General features: G+C 43.5%; 1 protein-coding gene across 1 annotated transcript in view; it reads left to right on the top strand.

Annotated features, from left to right (window-relative positions):
- Positions 1–19,465, top strand: part of LOC145337570 (tenascin-X-like) — a 214,373-nt gene that overhangs the window by 167,375 nt on the left and 27,533 nt on the right. Inside the window, 6 exon segments of the mRNA XM_080182362.1 lie at positions 6,900–7,190; positions 7,937–8,236; positions 8,922–9,215; positions 9,449–9,748; positions 16,416–16,706; positions 17,717–18,016. Coding sequence (XP_080038488.1) covers positions 6,900–7,190; positions 7,937–8,236; positions 8,922–9,215; positions 9,449–9,748; positions 16,416–16,706; positions 17,717–18,016 — 1,776 coding nt within the window.

Below are 19,465 nucleotides of genomic sequence, written 5' to 3'. Positions count from 1 at the left end.
GCGGGAGAGTCACTATCAAAAGGACACAGATTGAAGGTGATTGATAAAAGAATCAGAGATGATGTGAGGACATCTTTCTTTATATAACAATCTGGACAAACGCGGTGAGAAAGTGATACAAGAATATTGAATAGTTCTGTTTCCAAAATACTCGGATTAATCATTAAATGTGAAAATTGACCAGGCTCTGGGAAAGAGTAAGCACAGTGCGACTCATTGGGTAGATACTTGGGAAATCTGGCATACACAAGATGGGCAGAATGGCCTCTTTCTGTGCGCTATCAATCCGTGATCCTGGATCATCATTCCTGATAATAAAAGACAGCGTGTCCTGGGTTTCTTTCAGGAAGTTTTCACATGTTTATTCCAGGTCAGTTCTCTTGTGTTTTAGTCTCACTAAATTACATTCTCATTCTCCCTCTTGTTAATGTGCAATGTCCGTACAGAACTATTAGTGTCAGTGTGAAGCTGGGGAAATTTCCCAGCGGGAGATTCCTGACGGACTGAACTGGGCTGGATATCAGATAAACCCAGTCCTGAATTCAGTGCAGCTCCTTTTCGATTTACAAGAACCTGACCAGAACATTGGATTCTCGCTGTTGTGATGCACACTGTCCCCACAGGTTTATTGAGGCAGTGATAAAGTTTCCTGTCAGTCTATCAGAGCTTGTCTGCTTCAGTGACACAAAGGTTAAAGAGATTCAGAATGTACCTTGTCTGAACCTGGTTTATACATTGCTAATAATGGACATTATTACACTCCTGTCAAAACTCTTCAATCTCTCGAATTCACTTTCCTGTTTTAAAATGCTTTGTGAATTCTTCCTCTTTGGCCAAACTATTATTTACTTGTTTTAAAACCTCTTCAGTGGCTCAGTGTGAAATTCCATTGGAAAAATGCAGCAATGATATTCCTAATTCTCATCATTCTAGATTAATGAATTTTCCTTGTTGTTTTCCCAATTTCCTTGAGCTGCTCATGAGGTGCTGTTAAATATTGTATTCCTTGAAGCAGTATTGACTTTCAAAGCATCTTTAATCAGCCAAATGCTCGATCAGTGCTGGAGTGAGTTCCCTACTGGGATAGAGAGGAATCTCTGACCAAATAAACATTATTCTTCTCTCTACCTCTCCTTATTGGGGTTTGCTTTTCCTCCATTTCCTGTTCAACATTCACTCTATCTTTCTCCTTAAGGCCTGACCACATTAATGATCGTTGTTTGTATTTTAAATTGTAGTCTCCACAGATAAAGAGGCCCAGAGACCGATCTCGGTGATGGACAATATCTCAGTGTCTAAGGTCACAGCTCACTCTCTCAAACTCTCCTGGAAAACAGAGAGGACTTATGATTCCTTTCTCATCGAATACGGGATCGAGGGCTCTGAGGATGTGAGAAACCTCACGGTAACCGGTGACCATCGGTCCACTGTCATCACAGGCCTGAGGCCTAACACCGCCTACAGACTCTATCTCTACGGGGTGTCTGGTGGCCAACTCACCGAGCCACTGACCACTTCCGCCAACACCTCAGGTATTTTCTGCTAAAAACAAGTGATGGTTTGTCACGGGTATTGTTTCTTCACCTGGAAAATGAAATCGATTCCTTAGTTTTACCCTGACAGACCAATGAGATGAGGGAAGATGTTTGGAGACAATTCTCAGAAGTGGGTGTGCTCTGGTTTTGAACTTGTATCGGTCCCACCACAGGAAACACACTGTCACCATAGATACAGGGCCTCCCTGAGGGTGAGAGCCTAGTGTGCCAGGCATGTACTGGGCACCAGGGGAGAATGTGTCCCTGTCCATCGGGATTCGAAGCTGACAGATTTGTTGCTCCGAGATTCAGGATTCTTGGTCATGTCCGAGATATTGCCGTTTGTAATACGTTGATCAGCTTGTCTCAAAAGCCAGAAATCAATCATCTCACACACATAGCAGTGTGCCCGATCCAACATTCCCGTTTCCTGGTCAATATCCTGCACTGTCCCGTCATATATTTCCCATTGTCTGCTCCAATATTCTCCATGTCCTGGTCAATAATCCTGGTGCCCTGTCCAATATTCCCAGCACACAGGCAATTATAATGTGTTATAATATATTGTAATATATTATTAATATTACCATGCAGAAAACAGTTTGTACATTGATGGTCAAACTAAATACACTGCAGTGAGGGACATGGATGAATCCTAGGAGTATTGTACAGATAGAGTAGGGAGTCACACAGAAGTGATTCTGATTGGGGGAATAATTTTGGCCGCTGGATTTTCTCTGATTTTTCTGTGACTTTGTTGCCCTGCATTTAGATTCGAACCTCTGGTGAATATTTCCCTCTCTTCCTTCCTCCTTCAAGCCTCCACAGATAAAGACACAGTCAAACCCATTAAGCTTGGCACTCTTTCCGTTTCCGAGGTGACTGCACACTCGGTGCGGATCTCCTGGAAGACACGGTTGGTTTTTGGCTCCTTCCTGATCCAGTACGGAGCCCAGGGCTCTCAGAGCGTACGGGATGTGATGGTGGCTGCCCATCAGCGCTCCTACCTCATCACAGGCCTGAGGCCTAACACCAAATACACCATCTATGTCTATGGGATTTCCAGAGGCCAACGCTCAGCACCATCGACAGTGGTAATCACCACAAGAGGTATCTATTCTTCACCCAATCGCCACTGCGATTCCCGGTGAAATATCTCCATTCTCCGTCACTCACCACGGACAGACAGTGAAAAATATTTTCCTTGCTTCTTGTCTGGCTTCTTTCGAGGAAAAATATTTTCATTGATGTTTTCTTCCCATTCCGATGGGATTACAAGCTGTCGTTACTCTGTCTCTCTTCCATTGCGAAGCTTTTATCAGTTGCTATGGTGATGACTCTGACTGATAAACGTGATGGAACGGGAAACTGTGGTTTCCACTCAGTGTGTATTTAGTCAGTGAGCCGGACAGTTGGATACTCGTGTGTGTACACTGTCGCAAAGTCACAAGCTACGGCACTAAGTTATCAAGTCATGTTGGGCTTGAGGCTTTCAAACCTGATTTCACCCTTTCCTGCAGGCTCACATATATTTATAACACACACCCTCGATGGGGGGGGGGCTGTGTATAAATATCCCCCTGTGGTTCATCCTTGTGAAACAGCAACATCCCAATGTCTTCCTCCCGATCGATTTGTGCTGTTTGTTCCCGCAGATAACTCAGCGATACATCATAGTTGGCCACTTTCCCATCCCTGACCTTTTCCATCCCGCTCAGTGGCTGAAGGTCCCCGTTGGCCAAGGGAATGATGATGTGTCTATGACTTTATCTCAGGCTCTTCCGCTACGCCGGGCTTCACCAACATGTTCAAAGAGGAGGAATTTCTCTCTCCTTGTTTCTGTCAATCTCTTTATCCTTTGGAAATCACACTTTAGGAAGGATGTTGGGGCCTTGGAGTGAAGGAAAAGTGGAGATTGCCTAGAATAGTTCCAGGGAGGAGGAAGTTAATTTCTGTGGAGAGACTGGAGTGGCTTACATTGTTCTCCTTGGAGCAGAGAATGTGAAGGAGAGGTTTCAAATCTTGGAAGGGTCTAAGGACAAAGGATAAATTATCATATTTACGAATGCACTGTGGCATTTTGGATAATTTCCTAAAATAAGATTTGGTGAGCTACAGGGGAGGGGCTTGGGGGGAGGGGCAGTAGAGCATTCGACAAGGGCACAATGGGCTAAACAGCTTCCTTGTCTGCTGGAACCAAAATCCTTGGCCAAGGGATGGTAGGATGGTCGGTAACCAGAGGACACAGATTGAAGGTGAATGGTAAAAGACTCAGAGGTGATGTGAGGAACCATTTCTTTGTACAACAATCTGGACAAACGATGTGAGAAAGTGATACAAGAATATCGAATAAATATGTTTCAGAAATACTCGAATTAATAATTAAATGTGAAAATTGACAAGGTTCTGGGAAAGAGTAAGCACAGTGCGACTAATTGGGTAGATACTTGGGAAATCTGGCATGCACAAGATGCGCTATCAATCCGTGATCCTGGATCATCATTCCTGATAATAAAAGACAGCGTGTCCTGGGTTTCTTTCAGGAAGTTTTCACATGTTTATTCCAGGTCAGTTCTCTTGTGTTTTAGTCTCACTAAATTACATTCTCATTCTCCCTCTTGTTAATGTGCAATGTCCGTACAGAACTATTAGTGTCAGTGTGAAGCTGGGGAAATTTCCCAGCGGGAGATTCCTGACAGACTGAACTGGGCTGGATATCAGATAAACCCAGTCCTGAATTCAGTGCAGCTCCTTTTAGATTTACAAGAACCTGACCAGAACATTGAATTCTCACTGTTGTGATGCACGATATCCCCACAGGTTTATTGAGGCAGTGATAAAGTTTCCTGTCAGTCTATCAGAGCTTGTCTGCTTCAGTGACACAAAGGTTAAAGAGATTCAGAATGTACCTTGTCTGAACCTGCTTTATACATTGGTAATAATGGACATTATTACACTCCTGTCAAAATTCTTCAATCTCTCGAATTCACTTTCCTGTTTTAAAATGCTTTGTGAATTCTTCCTCTTTGTTCTGAAATCTCCGAAAGTGATTCAGTGTGAAATTCCATTGGAAAACACTCCAATGACATTCCTATCTCTAATGATTCTAGATTAACAAAATTCCCTTGTTGTTCTCCCAATGTCCTTGAACTGCTGGCGAGGTGCTGTGAAATATTGTGTTCCTTGAAACAGCATTGTGTCATTGAGGTTTACAGCATGGAAACAGGCCCTTAGGCCCAATTTATCCATGCCGCCTTTTTCTTAAACCCTGAAGCTAATCCCAATTGCCCGCATTTGGCCAATGTCCCTCAGTAACCATCTCACCCATGTCACTGTCTAAATGCTTTTTAAAAGACAATTGTGCCCGCCTTTCAAAGCATCTTTAATCAGCTAAATGCTCGATCAATGCTGTTCCATACTGGGATGGAAGGAGAGAACCTCTGACCAATTAAAGATTGTTCCCTCTTTATCTCTCCTTATTGGGATTTGCTTTTCTTCTATTTCCTGTTCAACATTCACTCTATCTTTCTCCTCAAGCTCTGACCAGGTTAATGATCATTATTTGTATTTTAAATCGTAGTCTCCACAGATAAAGAGGCTCAGAGACCAACCTTGGTGGCTGTTTTGGACAATGTCTCAGTGTCTAAAGTCACAGCCCACTCCATCAAACTCTCCTGGAAAATAGAGAGGACTTATGATTCCTTTCTCATTGAATACGGGATTGAGGGCTCTGAGGATGTGAGAAACCTCACGGTAACCGGTGACCGTCGATTCATTGTCATCACAGGCCTGAGGCCTACCACCGCCTACAGGTTTTATCTCTACGGGGTATCTGGTGGCCAACGCTCTAAGCTACTGACCACTTCCGCCAACACCTCAGGTACTTCCACACAAAGCGAGTAACACATTGTCATTTCCGTTGTTTTCTCACCTAGTCTTTTTCCTTAATTTTTCTCTGACAGACCAATGGATGAGATAAATTGTATGGGGATAAATCTCAGATGCGGACGTTCTGGTTTTGAAATTGTACAAGTCCAACATGAATCACTCAGTCGCTGTAGATACAGGGCCTCTCCCAGCGTCAGAGCCCAATGTACCAGGCATGTGCTGGTCTCTCGGGGGAAGTTGACAGATTTGCTTCCCTGAACTGCATGAAGCTGTTTTTCTGTCCTGTTGGATGTGATTTTTAATGTGTTAGATTAGTTTGATCCAACTAGGGAAAAGCAATCGCAGGAAATCGAGGCAGTTGTCCTATCTGATATTCCACACTGTGCAGTCAAATAAACTCCAGTGCCTTCATCAATATCCTATTGTGTCCAATCACGTATTACTAGTAATGATGATGCTCTATCCAGTAATCTCCATGTTGCGTCCAATATTCCCAGTGTCCTAGTCAGTATTTCAGGAGACTGCTCCAATTTTCCCAATATACTGGCTAATATTATCTGAATATATTTCCTAGGGTCCTGCCCATAATCCCTGGTGCTCTGGTCAATATTTTGTATATTGTCCAGCATTTCCTAAAGTCCTCTGTAAGGCCCTGTCAAATACTTAGATTATCCCTGGTATCCTGGCTGATTTTCTGATATTAAAGACACAAAATGAATGCAGGTTTGATGTTGGAACCACAGCCGGGATCAGCCCCTCATCCATTTCATTGTTCTTTGTGAATTGTCCTGAATAAAAATGGCTGCCCTCTTCACTGTGAGGAATGCTGGGAATGATGCTGGAGAAAGAATGCGCAGTGGTTAGCATTGCTGCCTCACTGTGCCAGGGATCCAGGTTCACTTCCAGCCTTGGGTAACTGTCTGTGCGGAGTTTGCACCTTCTCTCCGTGTCTGATTGAGCTCCCTCCTGCTGCTCCGGTTTGCTCCCACACGTGTTGGCTAGGCCCAGGCTAAATTCTCCCCAGTATACCCGAACAGGTGCCGGAATGTGGCAACTGAGGGATTTCCTGCGACTTGCCAGTTCGCACACTAATAAATAAACTTAAAAAATCTTAACTTAAAATGAGGAATTAGATCCAATCAAAGCCATTCTTTTTAGTAATGACAGAAACATTCCGAGTTTACAGTGAAGAGCTGGTACTAAACTCTTCAACATCTGGCACACTCTTCCTGCACATGTCCCACAAAGTTCCTGTAAAGCATTCCCTGTCACACTATGTGGATAATACAATCCCATCCCCACTGTTACACTGTTTACAGTTTGTAATTTATGGTTAAATATGTGATAGTGAGGGAGGCTGACTTTAGCTTCCAGGCATTTCTACAAGTTTTCACTGACTTTGTTGCTTGGATTCAGATTCGAGCTGCTGGTGAATATTTTCCTTCTGTTTCTTCCTCCTTTCCCTCCTCCTTCAAGCCTCCACAGATAAAGACACAGTCAAACCCATTAAGCTTGGCGCTCTTTCTGTTTCCGAGGTGACTGCACACTCGGTGCGGATCTCCTGGACGACACGGTTGGTTTTTGGCTCCTTCCTGATCCAGTACAGAGCCCAGGGCTCTCAGAGCGTGCGGGATGTGACGGTGGCTGCCCATCAGCGCTCCTACCTCATCACAGGCCTGAGGCCTAACACCAAATACACCATCTATGTCTATGGGATTTCCAGAGGCCAACGGTCAACACCATCGACAGTGGTAATCACCACAAGAGGTATCTATTGTTCACCCAATCGCCACTGCGATTCCCGGTGAAATATCTCCATTTTCTATCTTTCACCATGGCCAGACGGCGAAAAATATTTTCCTCATTTCTCACTCAATGCCTTTCTGTGGGAAAATATTTTCATCGGCTTTTTCTTCTCATCTTCGATGGGATTACAAGCTGTTGTTACACTCTCTCTTGCCTCAGTTGCCAGACTGCCATGGGTTGCCACAGTGATGTCAATCACTCTGGACCGATAACTGTGATGGAACGAGAAACTCAACGTTCTAATCAGTGGGCGAAGGGGGGGTAGTCAGTGAACGAGACAGTTGGATATTCATATTTCTTCTTTGATAAGCTCCTTAAATCCTACTTCTTTAGCCAAGCTAATACTTGTTCTGAAATCTCTTAAGATGATTCAAGTTCCATATGAAAATGCTTCCATGATATTCCTTAGGTCCTTGGTGACTTTAATGGTGCTACATAAATGCCATTTCTTGTTGTTCTCACAATCTGCTTTAGTTGCTCGTGAGGTGCTAATAAGTCTTCTATTTCTTGAAGCAACATTGACTTTCAAAGCAGCTCTAATCAGCTAAATGCTCGGTCAATGCTGGAGTGCCAATTAAAGATTGTCCCTCTCCCTATCTCTCCTCGGTGAGGTTTGCTTTTCCTCCATTTCCTGTCCAGAATTCACTCTATCTTTCTCCTCAATGTGCGACCAGATTAACAATCGTCATTTGTATTTTAAATTGTAGTCTCCACAGACAAAGAGGCTCAGAGACCAACCGCAGTGGTGGTTTTGGATAATGTCCCAGTGTCTAAGGTCACGGCCCACTCCCTCGAACTCTCCTGGAAAACCGGGAGGACTTATGATTCCTTTCTCATCGAATACGGGATTGAGGGCTCCGAGGATGTGAGAAACCTCACGGTAACCGGTGACTATCGATCCACCGTCATCACAGGCCTGAGGCCTACCACCGTTTACAAGCTCTATGTCCACGGGGTGTCTGGTGGCCAACGCACCAAGCTACTGACCACTTCCGCCAACACCTCAGGTACTTCCACTTAAAACTTTGTATTCCTAGTGCTTCCTCAGTTCGAAAAATGAAAGCTATTCCTTACATTTTCCCTGACAGAGCAGTGAGATGTGGGCAATTAATCATGGAAACGAGTGAGGACCAAAGTCAACGGTTTGTGTGCTCCTTTTAACTTACACAGCTCCCATGGAAGTCATTGAAGATATATTACCCCTCTGTTGATATGATCGGTGTAGCAAAACTAATTGATTCGATAGATAAAATGGTCAGGAGTTGGAAATGCGGAATCATCTTAAAATTTGAGCAAGGCCATTCAGGAATGAAACTGGAGCTGGATCTTTCTCACTCAAACTTGGTGGGTTAGTGCCTTTGGGAATGTAAGAACTTCGTTGCAAGTGAGCTTAAGATGGGTCAAATCGAGTAATTAAAAACCAAAGTCAGATGGTTGAATCGCAGGGCAGACGAGCTGCGGACTGGGCATGCTCCTGTTCCTATATTTGCTCTAAAGCCTCTTCACAGTGGCTCCTTTTATCGATGAAATGTTCCTCTGCGGGACTGGGTATTAGCGATTGGTGCCGTCCATGTTTGTTTGGACGTGCAGTCTGTGACCGGAACTCGGTAACCACCTGGAGCCTGCCATTTAGGCCTCAGGATTGGCATCGCCGCCCAGAAATATGCCCCCTTTTTATTCCCCCTTTCTTAGTCTCCACAGTTAAAGACACTGCGAAGCCAAGTAAACTTGGTGACATTTCTGTCTCCCACATCACGAATCAGTCCTTCAAACTCTCCTGGATGGCGAGCAAAGGCTTTGATTCCTTTCTGATTCAGTACAGCAGTGCCACGGAGCCCCGGCAAGTCCACAACCTCACAGTGGCTGGCGACCGGCGGTCCTCCTTCATCAAAGGCCTGAGGCCTACTACTGTCTACACTGTCCATCTCTATGGGGTCACTAAGGGCCAGCGGACAAAGCCACTGACTAGTGTAGTGACCACCACAGGTATTTTTTTAAAAAATCAATATGAGGAGTATGTTCATGCTCACTTTAACTTTTTTTAACTCTGTTTTCTGTGCAAGTTATTTATTCCTATTTTCTTGGTGCACCACAGGGTGTGTGTGTGTGTGTGTGTGTGTCCATAAGCAAAGCTTATGAGGATTTAATGGTCGCTCGCACTCAATGGCCATTTTACTCCTTTCAGGAGTGCTTGATAAATGTTGCTATTGTTGTTATAGCTTCCACAGGAGCCGTTGTCACGGAGCCCAGCCAGACGGTGGAGTTAAGCGGCCTTGCCGCTTTGCCCCTGACACCTCACTCGGTTAGGCTCTCCTGGCTCGCCGAGAGGGACTTTGACTCCTACGCCGTGCAGTACAGAGCCCAAGGATCGGAGGAGGTGCAGAAATTGTCCCTGAGTGGCCACAGTCGATCGCACACCGTCACAGGCCTCAAGCCTACTACCAAGTACACCTTCTACCTCTACGGTGTTTCCAGCGGCCATCACACAGCCCCTCTGTCCACAGTTGCCAGCACCAAAGGTACACCGGCTGCAATGGAAGATCTGATGGGAAATATTTCCTCAGCCCTTCTGGAATGGAGAAAGCAAATATTTCCATCTTAAATAGTGCCACTGCAGCCAGATCTCAGTAGTTCAGCAAGATGTCTCTGGCCTGAAGACTGAGGCCTATGACATATTGGTGTGGTTCATGGCTGCAGGCTTCAGACATGGGCTTTGAGTGCTGAAGTCCCCTCAATATCCAGCTCTATAAAGCTTGCATGGGGTAGGTGGTTCCTGCCATTTCTCTGTGTGACAGAAGACTAACGTCTCTGTCTGGGAAACTCTCTCTCTATTGTATATCCATATCCTCTATATACGTACACAATCCAGCCCCCAACCCAGGAATGACCCCCATCTCATTCCTTGTCATCTCTCCAATTCCCATTCCTTATCATCTCTATAATTCCCATTCCTTATCATCTCTATAATTCCCATTCCTTATCATCGCTCCAATTCCCATTCCTTATCATCTCTCCAATTCCCATTCCTTTTCATCGCTCCAATTCCCATTCCTTATCATCTCTCCAATTCCCATTCCTTATCATCGCTCCAATTCCCATTCCTTGTCATCTCTATAATTCCCATTCCTTATCATCTCTCCAATTCCCATTCCTTATCATCTCTCCAATTCCCATTCCTTATCATCGCTCCAATTCCCATTCCTTATCATCTCTATAATTCCCATTCCTTGTCATCTCTATAATTCCCATTCCTTCTCATCTCTCCAATTCCCATTCCTTCTCATCTCTCCAATTCCCATTCCTTGTCATCTCTCCAATTCTCATTCCTTGTCATCTCTCCAATTCCCATTCCTTATCATCTCTCCAATTCCCATTCCTTATCATCTCTATAATTCCCATTCCTTCTCATCTCTCCAATTCCCATTCCTTGTCATCTCTATAATTCCCATTCCTTGTCATCTCTCCAATTCCCATTCCTTATCACCTCTCCAATTCCCATTCCTTATCATCTCTCCAATTCCCATTCCTTATCATCTCTATAATTCCCATTCCTTATCATCTCTCCAATTCCCATTCCTTATCATCTCTCCAATTCCCATTCCTTGTCATCTCTATAATTCCCATTCCTTATCATCTCTCCAATTCCCATTCCTTGTCATCTCTATAATTCCCATTCCTTATCATCTCTCCAATTCCCATTCCTTGTCATCTCTCCAATTCCCATTCCTTATCATCTCTATAATTCCCATTCCTTATCATCTCTATAATTCCCATTCCTTATCATCTCTCCAATTCCCATTCCTTATCATCTCTATAATTCCCATTCCTTATCATCTCTATAATTCCCATTCCTTATCATCTCTCCAATTCCCATTCCTTATCATCTCTATAATTCCCATTCCTTATCATCGCTCCAATTCCCATTCCTTATCATCTCTATAATTCCCATTCCTTATCATCTCTCCAATTCCCATTCCTTATCATCTCTCCAATTCCCATTCCTTGTCATCTCTCCAATTCCCATTCCTTATCATCTCTATAGTTCTCATTCCTTATCATCTCTCCAATTCCCATTCCTTATCATCTCTATAATTCCCATTCCTTATCATCTCTATAATTCCCATTCCTTATCATCTCTCCAATTCCCATTCCTTATCATCTCTCCAATTCCCATTCCTTGTCATCTCTCCAATTCCCATTCCTTGTCATCTCTCCAATTCCCATTCCTTATCATCTCTATAATTCCCATTCCTTATCATCTCTATAATTCCCATTCCTTATCATCTCTCCAATTCCCATTCCTTATCATCTCTATAATTCCCATTCCTTATCATCGCTCCAATTCCCATTCCTTATCATCTCTATAATTCCCATTCCTTATCATCTCTCCAATTCCCATTCCTTATCATCTCTCCAATTCCCATTCCTTGTCATCTCTCCAATTCCCATTCCTTATCATCTCTATAATTCTCATTCCTTATCATCTCTCCAATTCCCATTCCTTATCATCTCTATAATTCCCATTCCTTATCATCTCTATAATTCCCATTCCTTATCATCTCTCCAATTCCCATTCCTTATCATCTCTCCAATTCCCATTCCTTATCATCTCTATAATTCCCATTCCTTATCATCTCTCCAATTCCCATTCCTTATCATCTCTATAATTCCCATTCCTTATCATCTCTCCAATTCCCATTCCTTATCATCTCTATAATTCCCATTCCTTGTCATCTCTATAATTCCCATTCCTTATCATCTCTATAATTCCCATTCCTTCTCATCTCTCCAATTCCCATTCCTTATCATCTCTCCAATTCCCATTCCTTATCATCGCTCCAATTCCCATTCCTTATCATCTCTCCAATTCCCATTCCTTATCATCTCTCCAATTCCCATTCCTTATCATCTCTCCAATTCCCATTCCTTATCATCTCTCCAATTCCCATTCCTTATCATCGCTCCAATTCCCATTCCTTATCATCTCTCCAATTCCCATTCCTTATCATCTCTCCAATTCCCATTCCTTATCATCGCTCCAATTCCCATTCCTTATCATCTCTCCAATTCCCATTCCTTATCATCTCTATAATTCCCATTCCTTGTCATCTCTATAATTCCCATTCCTTGTCATCTCTATAATTCCCATTCCTTATCATCTCTCCAATTCCCATTCCTTGTCATCTCTCCAATTCCCATTCCTTATCATCTCTATAATTCCCATTCCTTATCATCTCTCCAATTCCCATTCCTTGTCATCTCTATAATTCCCATTCCTTCTCATCTCTCCAATTCCCATTCCTTATCATCTCTCCAATTCCCATTCCTTATCATCGCTCCAATTCCCATTCCTTATCATCTCTCCAATTCCCATTCCTTATCATCTCTCCAATTCCCATTCCTTATCATCGCTCCAATTCCCATTCCTTATCATCTCTATAATTCCCATTCCTTGTCATCTCTATAATTCCCATTCCTTGTCATCTCTATAATTCCCATTCCTTATCATCTCTCCAATTCCCATTCCTTATCATCTCTCCAATTCCCATTCCTTATCATTTCTATAATTCCCATTCCTTATCATCTCTCCAATTCCATTCCTTATCATCTCTCCAATTCCCATTCCTTATCATCTCTATAATTCTCATTCCTTATCATCTCTCCAATTCCATTCCTTATCATCTCTCCAATTCCCATTCCTTATCATCTCTATAATTCCCATTCCTTATCATCTCTCCAATTCCATTCCTTATCATCTCTCCAATTCCCATTCCTTATCATCTCTATAATTCTCATTCCTTATCATCTCTCCAATTCCCATTCCTTGTCATCTCTCCAATTCCCATTCCTTATCATCTCTATAATTCCCATTCCTTGTCATCTCTATAATTCCCATTCCTTGTCATCTCTATAATTCCCATTCCTTATCATCTCCCCAATTCCCATTCCTTATCATCTCTATAATTCCCATTCCTTGTCATCTCTATAATTCCCATTCCTTATCATCTCTATAATTCCCATTCCTTATCATCTCTCCAATTCCCATTCCTTATCATCTCTCCAATTCCCATTCCTTATCATCTCTCCAATTCCCATTCCTTGTCATCTCTATAATTCCCATTCCTTATCATCGCTCCAATTCCCATTCCTTATCATCTCTATAATTCCCATTCCTTGTCATCTCTATAATTCCCATTCCTTGTCATCTCTCAAATTCCCATTTCTTATCATCTCTCCAATTCCCATTCCTTATCATCTCTATAATTCCCATTCCTTATCATCTCTCCAATTCCCATTCCTTATCATCTCTCCAATTCCCATTCCTTATCATCTCTATAATTCCCATTCCTTATCATCTCTCCAATTCCCATTCCTTATCATCTCTATAATTCCCATTCCTTATCATCTCTATAATTCCCATTCCTTATCATCTCTCCAATTCCCATTCCTTATCATCTCTATAATTCCCATTCCTTGTCATCTCTCCAATTCCCATTCCTTATCATCTCTATAATTCCCATTCCTTATCATCTCTATAATTCCCATTCCTTATCATCTCTCCAATTCCCATTCCTTATCATCTCTATAATTCCCATTCCTTGTCATCTCTCCAATTCCCATTCCTTATCATCTCTATAATTCCCATTCCTTATCATCTCTCCAATTCCCATTCCTTATCATCTCTCCAATTCCCATTCCTTATCATCTCTCCAATTCCCATTCCTTGTCATCTCTCCAATTCCCATTCCTTATCATCTCTCCAATTCCCATTCCTTATCATCTCTCCAATTCCCATTCCTTATCATCGCTCCAATTCCCATTCCTTATCATCTCTCCAATTCCCATTCCTTATCATCTCTCCAATTCCCATTCCTTATCATCTCTCCAATTCCCATTCCTTATCATCTCTCCAATTCCCATTCCTTATCATCTCTCCAATTCCCATTCCTTATCATCTCTATAATTCCCATTCCTTGTCATCTCTATAATTCCCATTCCTTGTCATCTCTATAATTCCCATTCCTTATCATCTCTCCAATTCCCATTCCTTATCATCTCTATAATTCCCATTCCTTATCATCTCTCCAATTCCATTCCTTATCATCTCTATAATTCCCATTCCTTATCATCTGTATAATTCCCATTCCTTATCATCTCTCCAATTCCATTCCTTATCATCTCTATAATTCCCATTCCTTATCATCTCTATAATTCCCATTCCTTATCATCTCTATAATTCCCATTCCTTATCATCTCTCCAATTCCCATTCCTTATCATCTCTATAATTCCCATTCCTTGTCATCTCTATAATTCCCATTCCTTATCATCTCTCCAATTCCCATTCCTTATCATCTCTATAATTCCCATTCCTTATCATCTCTATAATTCCCATTCCTTATCATCTCCCCAATTCCCATTCCTTATCATCTCTCCAATTCCCATTCCTTATCATCTCTATAATTCCCATTCCTTATCATCTCTATAATTCCCATTCCTTATCATCTCCCCAATTCCCATTCCTTATCATCTCTCCAATTCCCATTCCTTATCATCTCTATAATTCCCATTCCTTATCATCTCTCCAATTCCCATTCCTTATCATCTCTCCAATTCCCATTCCTTATCATCTCTATAATTCCCATTCCTTGTCATCTCTCCAATTCCCATTCCTTGTCATTTCTATAATTCCCATTCCTTATCATCTCTCCAATTCCCATTCCTTGTCATCTCTATAATTCCCATTCCTTATCATCTCTCCAATTCCCATTCCTTATCATCTCTATAATTCCCATTCCTTATCATCTCTCCAATTCCCATTCCTTGTCATTTCTATAATTCCCATTCCTTGTCATCTCTCCAATTCCCATTCCTTATCATCTCTATAATTCCCATTCCTTGTCATTTCTCCAATTCCCATTCCTTATCATTTCTCCAATTCCCATTCCTTATGACCTCTCCAATTCCCATTCCCTGTGAGTTCTCCCAGTTTTCTTTCCATTCCAGAAGAATCTGACGCAGTATTTTAACTCCTTGTTGCTGTCCATATCACTTGGTTTAATTTTGTCTCCCTGAACATTCAATCTGCCCCATCCCCCACCCACCTCTCTCTCTCTCTCTTTTTTCCACCATTCTTCATTCCTTAAGTGATCAGGATGGTCCTCGGTGCCATTCTTCCTGCAATTTCCGGTTTTCCAAACTCCGTTTTTAGACTCGAGGTCTTTCCGGAACCTTGATGTCACATCCCTTTCCGTAGCTTGCTCCTTATTCTGGGTCAATTGAAGGTATCTCAGTGGTTTTGTTACTGACTCTGTCACAGACTCTGCGTATCTGACAGGCTGTGTCAGCCCCCTGCTTACAGGCTGGCCCAGTGCTGGTTTGTACCCCTTGGCTGCATGAGAAAGCTAGCCTGAAACTGCATTTCCAAGTCTGCCTTTCAGCTGAGCTTCCAGTTCCAGATCTTCCAATAATGTACCGAATTCTCAGCATCTTACAGAGCAAAAACAGGAGGCCATTTGGCCCATTGTATCTGTGCCAGTCTCTGAAAGAGCTCCCCAGTTAGTCCCATATCCTCTGCACGCGCTCACCCAACTCTCTCTTGACAGTTACGATTGAATTTGCCCCCACTGCCCTTTCAGTCTTTACAGAATACAGCTCCAGATGTAAAAGGAAACATTCACCTCTTGGCACCAATCGGTCAATAACTGAGAGCTTCAAATGTGACCCTCCGAAGAAACGAACTGTGCTCCGCTGCTGGAGGTCTTCAAAATCATGCGGGGGGGGAGGTTTGTTCAGAGTAGACGGGGAGAAACTATTCCCAATGGCAAAAAAGGTCGGGAAACAGAGCGCAGAGTAATTGGCAAAATGAGAAGCAAAGGTGATGTAAGGAAAACCTTTTTCACGCAGCGAATGTTTCAGGCCTGGAATTAACAGCCTGAAAGTGCGGCGGAGGCAAATTCAATCAAAACTTTCAAAAGAGATTCAGCTTATTTTCCTGAAGACAAAAGATTTTCAGAGCTACATGGAGAAGACCAGAAAGTGGCACTAACTGAACTGGTCCTGCAGAGAGGAGCCCAGAGATGATGGACTGAATGCCCTCCTGTGATGTAACTGCTCAATGATTCTGTTTCTTGGTGACGGCTACGGGGCCACTTTCATGATTCTCACCTACCTTTTTTCTCTTTTAGCCTCAGCAGGTGAAGTAAGTCCAAAGCCGGGGGTCCCAGTCAGACCTGGCATATCCCATGTCAGTCCCGACTCCCTCCAGCTCTCCTGGACAGTGGAGCGGGGCTACGAGTACTTTCTGATTCAGTATCGAGCCCACGGCTCCCTGAGCATGAGGAACCTGACTGTGGCTGGAGATCAGAGAACATTCATCGTCACAGGCCTCAGGCCTGGTACCAAATACACCATCTACCTCTATGGGGTCTTTGAAAGCCAAATCACAAAGCTGATGGCCTTTGTGACTTCCACTACAGGTACTGTACGATAATACGAGGGGTTAAACTGCAGTGTGCACACTGGGGATTATCCCCCCACCAGCATCCCACCTCCCCCAACCTGTAGCCAACCCCGCTACTGTCGTAACCACTTCCATTTTAAACTAAGCTCAATGCTGTTAACCTGTAAGTTGATTCTTCAGCGAGTGTGTGGAGTGTGCAGGTGATGGGATGGAGAAGTCTTGTGTGGAAGTCTTGTCATGAAAGCTAGCATTGGTCAGAAGGGCTGAGTGGCCTGTTTCTGAGCTTGTTAATATAGTGGTGTCAGTCAAGGCCATCAGGTTCATATTTCCCATCATCGCACAAAGCGTAGGAAAGGATCTCTTAATGCTCCAATCACTGCTTCCTCATTTTAACCCGCGTCTTCTTGTCCTGTTCTCAGGGTAAAGGTTAAATTCATCAAATCAATCCTAAAACCTCTCAGAGAATCATATCTCAGAGGCTGAACTTCCCGGGATGAATAACCCGGATCTCCAGACCTTCCTTACAGCTCATTCCCTGACATTGCAGATTCCCCTCCGAGCTGCCCCCATGTCTCCATAAGCCGGTGGGTCGACCAAAAGAGTTCATGATGCAGTGATGTTCAGCGCTGCTGCTGTGCCAGGGGGGTTAAGTTCTCACTCTAGGAGTTCGGGCCTGATACTCCCAGGGAGAGCTGCATGAAACCAAGATGCCCGTCTACCCTCTCAGGTGGAAGGGAAAGATCCCACAGCCACTCTTTCAAAGAGTTATTGCCTGAGGTCCTGACCAATAATCATTTCTCAGTCAACGCCATTAAAAAACAGATTATGTGATCATTGCAGCAGCTAGCTGAGCATAAACTGATAATACAACAGGAACTGCGCTTCCAAAATATTTCAGTGTCTTTGAGATATCTTCGGCTGGTGAACCATTGAAATACAAGTTCTCCTTCATTTTTCCAGGCCAAAGCTTTGGTGTTTTTTCAAAATTTGCTATTTTCTCCCCTTGTCTCTGTCTCTTGCCTCCAGTTTCCACAGTGAAGGAAGGTGTAAGACCCGGTCAGGTGAAGGCTCTGGACAGCCTCTCAGTTTCTAACATCACGGCTGACTCTGTGGAGCTCTCCTGGTCGACGCGGTGGCCCTTTAACTCCTACGTCATTCAGTTCAGAGCCCAGGGCTCCGAGGAGGTGCAGAAGCTCAGGGTGACCGGGAACCGGCGATCGTACATCCTCCTAGGCCTCAAGCCTACCACCAAGTACACCATCTACGTCTACGGAGTGGCCGGTGGCCGTCACACCAGCCCGCTCTCCATCGTCGTGACAACCACAGGTAGCGCTGCCACCCAGCGAGGTTCCTTTACGGGGCAGAAATAGTTTAATTGCCTCGCTTTGGCGTGAAGGGAGCAAATAGTTCCTGATTTTCACTTCGTGGACAGCATCCCTGTTACCACGGTAACCTTGGTCTACCTCTCCAAAAAACCAGAAGTGGCAAATTTCATTGCACCAACTTTCCTGTCCTGTTGGTGCAAACATTGAAATTTCTCTACGCCTCTCTCTGGCTGTTTGTTTATGGGATGTCTCTCGTTTCTCCTCACTATATATTCCTGTATAGAAATATATAGTTACACTGTAAACCAAGGAATGATTTCTGAATCATTCCTTGTTATCTGTTTAATTCCCATTTATTCTGATCTTTCAATTCCATTCCTTGTCATCTCTACCTTTCTCGTTCCCCTGTGGCTGACTCTTAATTGCCCTCGGAAACTGCCTAACAATTGCTACTCAGTCATATCAAACAACCATGGGGAAGTAAAGCAGAGTGGGTGTGCCCAACACCGCTGGAGCTGCAGCAGGTTCAAGAAGGCAGCTCACCGTGATCTTAAGGGGCAATTAGAGAAGGGTAAGAAACGCCTGCTTGGCCAGCAACACGCATGTCCCAAGATTAAATATGTTTTAAAAACTCAAATCCCATTCCTTATCATTTCTTCAATTCTCATTCCTTGTCATTAAATCATAAAATCCCCGCGATGCAGAAGGAGGACATTCAATCCGTCAAGCCTACACCAACAACAATCCCACCCAGGCCCTACCCCCTCAATATTAAGGGACAATTTAGCATGGCCAATCAACCTAACTTGCGCATCTTTGGCAGAGGAAACCCACGCAGACACGGGGAGGATGTCTGTGTGGGGTTTGCACAGTTAGCCAAGGCTAACACAGTGAACCCGGGTCCCTGGCACTGTGAGGCAGCACTGCTAACCACTGTGCCAGTCTGTCATCTCTTCAATTCCCATTCCTTCTCATCTCTCTCATTCCCATTCCTTCTCATCTCTCTCATTCCCATTCCTTCTCATCTCTCTCATTCCCATTCCTTGTCATCTCTCTCATTCCTTCTCATCTCTCTCATTCCCATTCCTTCTCATCTCTCTCATTCCCATTCCTTGTCATCTCTCTCATTCCTTCTCATCTCTCTCATTCCCATTCCTTCTCATCTCTCTCATTCCCATTCCTTCTCATCTCTCTCATTCCTTCTCATCTCTCTCATTCCCATTCCTTCTCATCTCTCTCATTCCCATTCCTTGTCATCTCTCTCATTCCTTCTCATCTCTCTCATTCCTTCTCATCTCTCTCATTCCCATTCCTTCTCATCTCTCTCATTCCCATTCCTTCTCATCTCTCTCATTCCCATTCCTTCTCATCTCTCTCATTCCTTCTCATCTCTCTCATTCCCATTCCTTCTCATCTCTCTCATTCTCATTCCTTCTCATCTCTCTCATTC

Source organism: Carcharhinus amblyrhynchos, unplaced genomic scaffold (genome assembly GCF_965287045.1).
Source record: "Carcharhinus amblyrhynchos unplaced genomic scaffold, sCarAmb.v2.hapA scaffold_52, whole genome shotgun sequence".
NCBI classification, from domain to species: Eukaryota; Metazoa; Chordata; class Chondrichthyes; order Carcharhiniformes; family Carcharhinidae; genus Carcharhinus; species Carcharhinus amblyrhynchos.
Note: the sequence above shows the minus strand (reverse complement) of the source record. Positions and strands in the feature narration are given on the sequence as shown.